The 9,341-nt window shown below is 36.3% G+C and overlaps 1 protein-coding gene across 1 annotated transcript in view; it reads left to right on the top strand.

Annotated features, from left to right (window-relative positions):
- Positions 1 to 8,864, top strand: part of LOC117120227 (transitional endoplasmic reticulum ATPase-like) — a 21,338-nt gene extending 12,474 nt beyond the window's left edge. The window contains exons 12-16 of the mRNA XM_033265243.1: positions 3,863 to 3,923; positions 4,059 to 4,309; positions 5,177 to 5,335; positions 6,148 to 6,311; positions 7,995 to 8,864. Coding sequence (XP_033121134.1) covers positions 3,863 to 3,923; positions 4,059 to 4,309; positions 5,177 to 5,335; positions 6,148 to 6,311; positions 7,995 to 8,100 — 741 coding nt within the window. The 3' untranslated portion in view covers positions 8,101 to 8,864. The remainder of the gene's footprint in view (positions 1 to 3,862; positions 3,924 to 4,058; positions 4,310 to 5,176; positions 5,336 to 6,147; positions 6,312 to 7,994) is intronic.
- The last annotated feature ends 477 nt before the right edge of the window (positions 8,865 to 9,341 follow it).

The raw sequence follows: 9,341 nt of genomic DNA, 5'->3' as shown, positions 1-9,341 counted from the left end.
TATTGCAAATAATATTTTATTTATTGCAGAAATGAAGAAACAATAGGAACTGACAGCCCTACATCTTACTTTTTTACCAAAATAACTTAAATGTTAAGTTCCAATGGAAATATATATAATTAGGGCAAGGAAAAATGTTAATATATTTGCAAGTTACAGAACCATTTATGTAAATATACTTGCACAGTATTATATTGAAAAAAAAACAGACATATAATGCTACAAATGTACATGTTTAAGAACCAGTTTATGTAAAAAAACTTAGCACAATGAAAATAAACAATAATTTAAGAGCTGTCTTGGTTTAAATGAGATATATTGAGAAAAAATAATAAATATATTATCATGAATAATGTCAGTTAATTCTGACGAAACATGAAAACATTACCAAGTATAATTCCTTGCTAGCCTAGGCCCTGGCCTATGCTAGCTCGATTACAAAATAAATAATAAAATCGTTCGCAAATAATAGGCCTCATAGGCTACGACCCTACCCTACCTAGAAACGCTAGACCTAGGGCCTAGGCCTAGCCCGAAAAAGTACACCGGTCCCGCCGCCAGGCAGTATCATGAGCATGTGGTGAAAACAAGGGTGAATTTTCTAACTTCTTAAATTTCGTGATTTCTTCGTTGCTGGCCTTGAAGCAAAAAAATCGCTTATCCTTTCTCGGTGCTTCATCCTCCTAGGCTATTTTTGGCGTGTCGCATGTCCTCGATGATCCCAGATAAAAGAAAAATGTCGAGCGCCCAAACTTTTGTGATGATGTCGTGCCAAAGTAAATAAACTCCGGAGCACGCGATTGGTCAAATAGCCTAGGCAACAAACCTCTCATTAATATTCATTTTGAAGTCTTGCTGGTTACGTCATTCAGCTGGCCTGCAGCTTTGTTTTGATTCCTACGATCTGACTACGATCGATAGCGACAAATAAACAGTGCCAAAAATGCTCCCATTTTGTAATAAATTGCACTATTTTGGAAACGGGGGATCATTTTCCGGTTAAGGGGTTCGCTGGCAAAAGGGGGGTTCGCTGAAAAAGGGGGGTTCGCCCGAACCCATAAAAACCCCCTGGCTACGGGCCTGGTAATAGATGTGTCATTTTTGTCCACATCATCATAAATCACAGGTAGGAAAGTATTGGTCAGGTCTACCTCGGGGAGTGATTTATTTCTTGTACTCATGGATCGAGTAACAACACACATGGGTAACAGTGAGTCAAAATGATCTGGTTGATCAATAAGAGGCGTTGTAGATAAAACTGGGTCTACTCTAACTTTAGCCACTGCTAAATCGTTACCCAATAAGAAGGTGATCCCTTCAAAAGGAAGTTCTTTACGAACTCCTAATTTAACTAGCCCTGTAACTAAATCTGAATTTAAAAATACATGGTGTAAAGGGACATTAAAATAGCCTAATTCAATTCCCTGTAAAAGTACACTACTACCCGATGAAGTCTTCTTGGATAAAGGCAGAACCCCTTCCAAAATTAAGGATGTGAAGCACCAGTATCGCGTATTCTCACGGGTACTTTACTATCAGAGTCCCCATTTATGGAAACAGAACCATGTGAAATAAATGGTGAATACTCACTCATTTTAGGGCTTAAGAGGGTATTATCCTCATTAATGACATTAATTTTGTCAGTTTTCAAAATAGGTTCCCCCAATGGATTACCAATAAAGCCAGTCGGTTTTGACTCAGGCTTAGTATTTGCTTCTTTACGTTTTAGCGAATAACAAATTCAGACATAATATGTCCTACTTTTTTACAATAGTTACATCGCAAACTTGCCTTTTTATCCACAGTCAGTACAGGTTTTTGGTCCTCTGACCCTTTACCAGTTGGTTTTGGGGGTTGGGGCCAGCCCCCACCTTACTACCAGAAGAAGGTGAAAGCGAAAAGGGTTTACCTTGTGTAAAAGTCCCTTTGTGGGTTAAGGCATAGTCATCTGACAAAATGGCTGCATCCTTAAGGGTTTTGGCCTTTTCATCTAAATGCGTTTTAATCGCTGGATGCACACACTGTTTAAATTGTTCTACAAGGGTCAATTCCCTAAGTAATTTATAATCTTTTTTTAATTTCTTCTGAGGTGCACCAACAGATCTTCCTGTTCGCGTGCAAATTCCACGTAGGTCTGATTAGTACCACTAATGCGGTAACTGCGGAATTTCTGCCGATAGGCTCCTGGAACAAGCTCATATGCCTTTAAGATTCCTTTTTTAACAATATCGTAGTCACTAATTTCTGTTGTATTTAAAGAGGCATATATCATGAGCTTTTCCAGTCAATACACTCTGTAGGAGAAGTGTATATTTACCTTTTGGCCATCCTATGGACTGACCAATTTTTTCAAAATGCTGAAAATATTTGTCGACTTCAAATTCTTTAAAGGGTGGAACTAAACGAATATTTTTACTAACATCAAACTTGGGCTCTGCTTTGTCCCTAGATTTAAGTTCCATTTCCTAATTTTAAGTTGGAGATCTAACTCCATTTTAAGCTTTTCCTTTTCCAGTTCTAGGCTATTTCTTTCAGCATTTAACTGTTGCTCTAGCTTATTTTTCTCGGCATTTAGCTCTTGCTCTAGCTTATTTTCCTCTGCATTTAGCTCTAGATCCCTAGCCTGTAATTGTAACTTCATTTTTTGTAATTCTAACTCTAGGGATGGTGGTCCATCTAATATAAGTGCTCTAAATACTGAAGAGCGTCTTCTTCAAAAAATATCGTCATCCACAAAGGACTCGATAATGAGGTTTCTTAGCTGTGCTTTACGCATTTTTGTGTCCCCAGCTAAGTTGTAATGCTTAATGTAATTATTTCAAGAAGGTCTACCTTTCTACATTTTTCAAAAACGTCTAGAGAGGGCGATTCAGTAAACTCTGCCAACACGAAAGCCATGATGCTTAAATTTGAAAATTTAAAAAAATATTCAAAATGGAAAGAACATAAACCAAATGTTTAATTCATGAGCCAATTAAAAATGTTCTGTTTCCCGGACGAGCCCCCACTTTCTGTTACGTTACGGCTCAGAATAACTAACAGAGAAGAGATCACAACTTTTGTGTATTTACAAAATATATATAATTTATTTACAATGCCATTATAATACGGTAATTAAACAAAAGATAGAAATTAAACATATAAATGAGCTTAGAGGATTGTGGTGGCTAGAACCTTAAGCAGCAACTTAAGTACTTTACTTACAGATCAGAGAGGAACTGAAGCCGGACAAAATAACATGGTTCCAGGTAATAAAGATGTCTTGAGTTGTCTGCACTGGATCCCAAATTACAACTGAATTACTTAGGGTAGTAAGATCATTTAAGATGGGTGTGACACCTTGCATATTAAGGGTCTCATCCAATCAGGGCACCAATTCCAACAAGTTTAGCAAACTAATCCACCAATTAAAAGCTACAGTAAAGTGTCTGATAAACATATACATAATTAAGGTAATAAATAAGTGGTTTGGACCAACTGAAAGTAAATGTCCTGGATGTGAAACCACATTCAAGTCTTAGAGATTCCAAGCTCAGTTCATTTACCTTGTGTTAATTAAATACTGACCACGGGTAGGAACTTGTGTGTCATAGGACAATAGCATACTGTAGGATAATAATATTTATGAGCTTTACAAAGTAAAACAAATTGAAATAAGGAAACAGTACTTTCCTAAGACTGCCGGCGTCACATCGTCAAGCATTCAGAGAGAGGGGAGATGGCTTAAATGAACTAAAACACATAGCCAGAGATCCACTCCTATCCAGAAACAAGTACAAATTATATCAATAGTGTTGTTAGCTTTAAAATGATTTAAGAATATTAAACATGATGGTTTGCCTCCCACTTTGGTCTACATTAGGCAAGACAAGCAGCTCCTTGTGTTCTATTCTTTGATGAGTTAGACTCAATTGCTAAGTCTCGTGGTGGCAACCTTGGCGATGCTGGCGGTGCATCAGATCGTGGTGGCAACCTTGGCGATGCTGGCGGTGCATCAGATCGGGGTGGCAACCTTGGCGGTGCATCAGATCGTGGTGGCGATGCTGGCGGTGCATCAGATCGTGGTGGCAACCTTGGCGATGCTGGCGGTGCATCAGATCGTGTCATCAACCAGGTCCTGACGGAAATAGACGGAATGGGAAGCAATAATAACGTATTCATTATTGGTGCTACTAACAGACCCGACATCATTGATTCAGCCATCCTTAAGTCTGGTCGTCTAGATCAACTGGTCTATATTCCTTTACCTGATGATGCATCTCGTCTCTCCATCCTCACGGCTAACCTTCGCAAATCCCCTGTTGCAAAGGTAAATATTTCTGATCTTTATATTTGTGAGGTTTTTTTCTCCAATGTGGTTCAAAAGCATGAAACAATAAACTTTACTAACTGATCTTTGAGACCTTTATTCCTCAAAGTGTTGCATAATTTAATACATAATTATGATAAATTTGTAAGAATTTCTGTTTGATATGTATTTATGCAGAGTGAAATAATACAGTGATTATTATAATAATAAATATAAAAATATACAAGAGAAAATGCTGAAACTAAAGCAGAGTTTTTGCATTTCATCAAAGTTTATAGTATATGTGACTTGATTAAAGTAATCTTTAATTACCTTCCATACATGCCTCCAATCTTACCCCATCTTTGAAAGTCTGTGTTCTTTGGTGGCATTTAAATGGAGGTAGATTAAAATTCATTGTCCTACCCATCTGTACAGATATATCACTGTTACAGGTAAAGTTTATAGGACACATCCTTCCAAAACCGTAAAATAGGTTTCTCTAAATCCTTCACCATTTTTGTCAATTACTCTACCATGTGAAGATGCATTTATTCTTGTTTGTCTTTGTTTTAGGAGTGATGTTTCCTGACACAAACTCACATCAAAATGTCTTTGTTTTGTTATTGTTATTATTTGTTAGATCTATAACATTTTATGAATATTCTTCCTAGAGACCATGAATTCTTATTCAAAATTTTTGTCAGTTTCTGAGTGATCAATTCAAATTTCTAATGTTATAAATGTTGTTGTTTTTGGCTGCAGTGGAATTTGTAACTACACAGAATGAATTACTGTTGTTATTGCTGTTTCTGTTTTTATGATCTTTTTAATGTCATTTCATTATAAAATTCTCTAACAACAATTTGACATATCTTTTTCTCATAGGATGTCAATCTAGAGTACATTGCGAAAATGACGCATGGATTCAGTGGTGCTGACTTGACAGAGATCTGTCAGCGTGCCTGTAAGTTGGCGATCCGCCAATGCATTGATGCCGAGATCTCACATCAGAGGCAACGAATGGAAAACCCTGATCTTGATATGGTATGTAAATTTATAACATATTAAATCACTTGTCTATTTCTTACCATAAACTCATATTTATATACAAATTTTTATATCTGTATACATCCAAGGTTTTCAGAGGTGAGTGGGGCTACTTGGTCTTGATGTTTTCTAATCAATCTAAAACTAATTTCTTGGCCCTCCACCCACTATCTGCAGTTAATTCTGTGGTTCTTCAATGTATGACAATAAAGTAATAAACGCTAGAATGTTACCCCAGTTTTAAAGAGTGTAGGCGTTCCTATCGCCTCGGCAACTGTGGGACGAGTATAATACTCGTCGCTGGCAGCGAACATGTTAAAATGACTAAATAGCGTTGAAATATAATAATATTGGTTTCATAGACGTTTAACATGATTGATATTTTGTTGTTCCAATTCTGAGTGTTTGGCCAACAGAAAATGTTCCTGCTTTTCTTTCGCTGTAGACCTCGGTTCAAACATGAATAACCCTCGCATGAAGTGTGGCAGGATAAGGGACAATGTATCCATTACATGACGGTACTGACGCTGCACTCTGCCTGCTGTGAGTCCCCAGAGTCCCTTCAATAATTTCCAATTTCAAATACATTTCTCCTTCCAATTAGACTACTTTCTGGATAAGTGTTTTAGTGGTCTTTAGCAGCTTTGTTCTTTAATTATAAAAAAGGATGATTATTGTAAAGATAAATAGACGACATTCATTTAGGACCACAGAAAAGTGGTCATTAATTGGAGGTGTTCATCAATTGGAGTGCACATTATTTAGAAGGAGACATGTATTTAATTTTAATTATTGATTTTTTTTTAAAGGAAATGGAAGATGACGATGATGACCCAGTACCAGAGATCACCCGTGCTCATTTCGAGGAAGCCATGAAGTTTGCGCGACGATCTGTCACGGATAACGACATTCGCAAATATGAGATGTTTGCACAAACTTTACAACAGAGCCGAGGATTCGATGGTAGCTCCAGGTTTGTTACATTTACAATATTATGAATATTATCTGGTTTTTCCATGGGCCAATTATACATGAAAATACACAGACTTAAATAGAGCAACTGTTGTCATTATTAAATTATTATTGATTGTTATTAAAGAGTTTATAATAGAAAGAGGTCCAACTCTCAGGTTTTCCTTGAAACGCTATCCAATTCTCTTGAATAGTACTACAACCTAGTGCGCCCTTAAAAAGTGAGATAGGGTTTATAACCTTGGATGGTGATACACGTAAAGTCATTGAGAATGTGCTGTATGTAAAGAATGGCATTTTTTTTATCTATATGTGGAGCGCCTGCTAACTTGCGGGAGCACTGTGTTTTTCGTTAGATTGCATGCATGCCAAATCAGGAAAGTCAGACCTATTTCTGTTATTGTTCTTATTATTTTTTTTTTCAATTCTTTGATAATAATGTGTTAATGGTTTTTTAATATTGCTTTTTATTATTATTATGATGTCAATTCTTGTACCCCTCCAATCTTACCCCATCTTTGAAATGTATGTTCTTTGGTGGCATTTAAATGGAGGTACATTAAAATACCTTGTCTTACCAACCTGTGCAGATATACTGTACCACTTTGAGAGGTAAAGTTTATGGGAAACAATACATTTATATGCAGCAATAGGCAAGATGATACGGAATCTAGAAAGTTTGTATGTTTACCATATTTGGGACAGCTTTCACATCGTACTCAACGCATTCTACAACAAAAAGGTATTAAAGTGTTTCATAGTGCACCCAACAAACTATCCCGAACTCTTCAAAACACACAAGGATAAACCACCGGCACAGAGCCAGCCAGGAGTTTATCGGATTCCATGCGAGTGCGGAAAACTTTACATTGGCAAAACAGGACGTGATCTCCATATAAGGAACACCAAGGCCATGCTAGGAGAGGGGAACAACAAAAGTCATCTATAGTCATGCACTCCCACAAACAACAACATCATGTCTTTTGGGATACAGCCGAACTGATAGCCACTGTACCATCTTGGCATTCCAGACAAACCAGATAAGCTATAGAAATACACAAACACTATACACTACATCACGATATCAGATTTGTCATCAGCAGTATTTGGTTGTCCATGTTTTAATCGGACCGAAACCAAAGCAAGACTTTTCTCGCCACACTGGAAACCATGCCATTTTTTGGGCTTTCCTTTCACTAAGCTAGAAACAATGCCACTGACTTGATGGATGGATGAATTAGCCTTTTCACAATTAGTCTCAGTTATTGTTTAGTTTTCCACCAATCAGCAAGCCTCACCACCCAAACATACAAGTATTTCCCTGTTTGGAATTTTCTGCAGATATTCTCCTGAAAACGGTTGAAGCAACTCAATCGAAACGTCGAGACATTCTCAACCAACAACAATTCTTTTCAGAAATATCTAAGTACTGTACCGCAAGTTACATTTTCAAGGCTAGGCACACACGACATTTCACTCAGCCTACCACTATCAATCAGCAGAGGGCTCCACGTCCTGAAGAAAACTGATGAAATTATGGGCGGATGGCCGTATGTGCAGAGTGTGCTTGGCTTTAAAATTGTACATGTGTATTTTTAGAAAATAAGATGATGATAGTTAATAACAATTGAATTAATAATCATAATAATAACTTTGTTTTTTTTTTTTTGTTGTATCTGTGTAGGTTCCCAGATCAAGGCAACCAATCACAGGGCCCAGGAGCCGAAGCTGGTTCCAATAACCAGGATGCGTTCCCGGAGGCAGACAATGATGATGATCTTTACAACTAAAAAATAAGTGATTTTTTTCTGCTGTCAAGATATGTATAATATTTTATACATAAAGAGACAAAAAAGAAATAAAATACTTTTTATTTGAAGCAAATCGGCTTCAAATTTTGTATTTTACTTAGATGAGGGACTTTAAAAGAGTAATTTGCGTAATTTCTTATTATAATGGTGAATTCCATCTTCGTTTTGATGATTTTTTAAGCAAAGGGATTTGGAGGTTTGGTTTGTCAAATGAGGTTTAGATAATCATAGAACCCCCTCTGGTTTAGCTGAAAATTAAATAGAAAAAAAAAAAAAAGAAGACATTTTCCACATTAGTAATGGTCATTTAAAAATAACATTTTTGAAGTCTGCAGAGTGCCCTGACTTTCTGACAGCAAATTTAAGCAATTTTGCAAAGCATCTGTCAACGATTATTTCATTTATCTAGTGACTTAGTGAAACCAACAAGTTTAACTCACCATTTCGTCGATAATTTTTAGATTTGAGTTTTAGAATTCGGAGATAACACATGCCATTTATATAATATTAGTTCAACTAATGTATTTTGTATTGTAATTACTCATTTGTGAGGTGGAACATTATTGTTTTCCTCTATGTTTAAATATTACCATACATTTGTTTGAAAGAAAAAAAAAAACAACATTATACCGCTGATGTGAAAATATTAAGGAAACATGGAGATCTATTTCCATATTTTGCTTATTGCAAGCATAACTGTTAACATGTGTTAAATTATTAAATTCCCAATAAATAGATGAAAATGTGGAGTTTTATTTTGGGTTTTGAGGAGTGTTTTGTTGCTTGAGCAAAAGTGAACTGCTGTTTCATGAGCATGTGCCATCATGATGTACTGTCTGCTAAGCTCTGCCCCTAGGATTTTGTATAAATTAAGGCAAGTAAAAAAAAAAGGAATATTTTCTCGTCTTAATATTTTGACAGAGAATGAGGTCAATTTTTTTTTTACTCCGAGATGGCAAATCCAAGATGGTTGATGAGAAACAGCTACAATACTACTGTCTCACTTTTACCCAGTAGGCACATTGAAAGAAAATAAAAAGAAGCGCTAGACATGACATGATTCATACCACATGTATCTCCAACCACAAACGATCAAGAGAGGAACTGATGTGAGTTAGCCAGATTTTTGTAAAACAAAGGAAAATTTTTAAAAATTTAAAAAAAAAAAAAAAAAAATGGATGCGCGATGGGAGGAGATTCTAGTATTTTTTATTTCTCCC

The sequence above is a fragment of the Anneissia japonica genome, unplaced genomic scaffold, assembly GCF_011630105.1.
Source record: "Anneissia japonica isolate Jap-2015-1 unplaced genomic scaffold, ASM1163010v1 scaffold3798_len331662_cov138, whole genome shotgun sequence".
NCBI classification, from domain to species: Eukaryota; Metazoa; Echinodermata; class Crinoidea; order Comatulida; family Comatulidae; genus Anneissia; species Anneissia japonica.
This window is presented reverse-complemented; position numbering and strand designations above follow the sequence as displayed.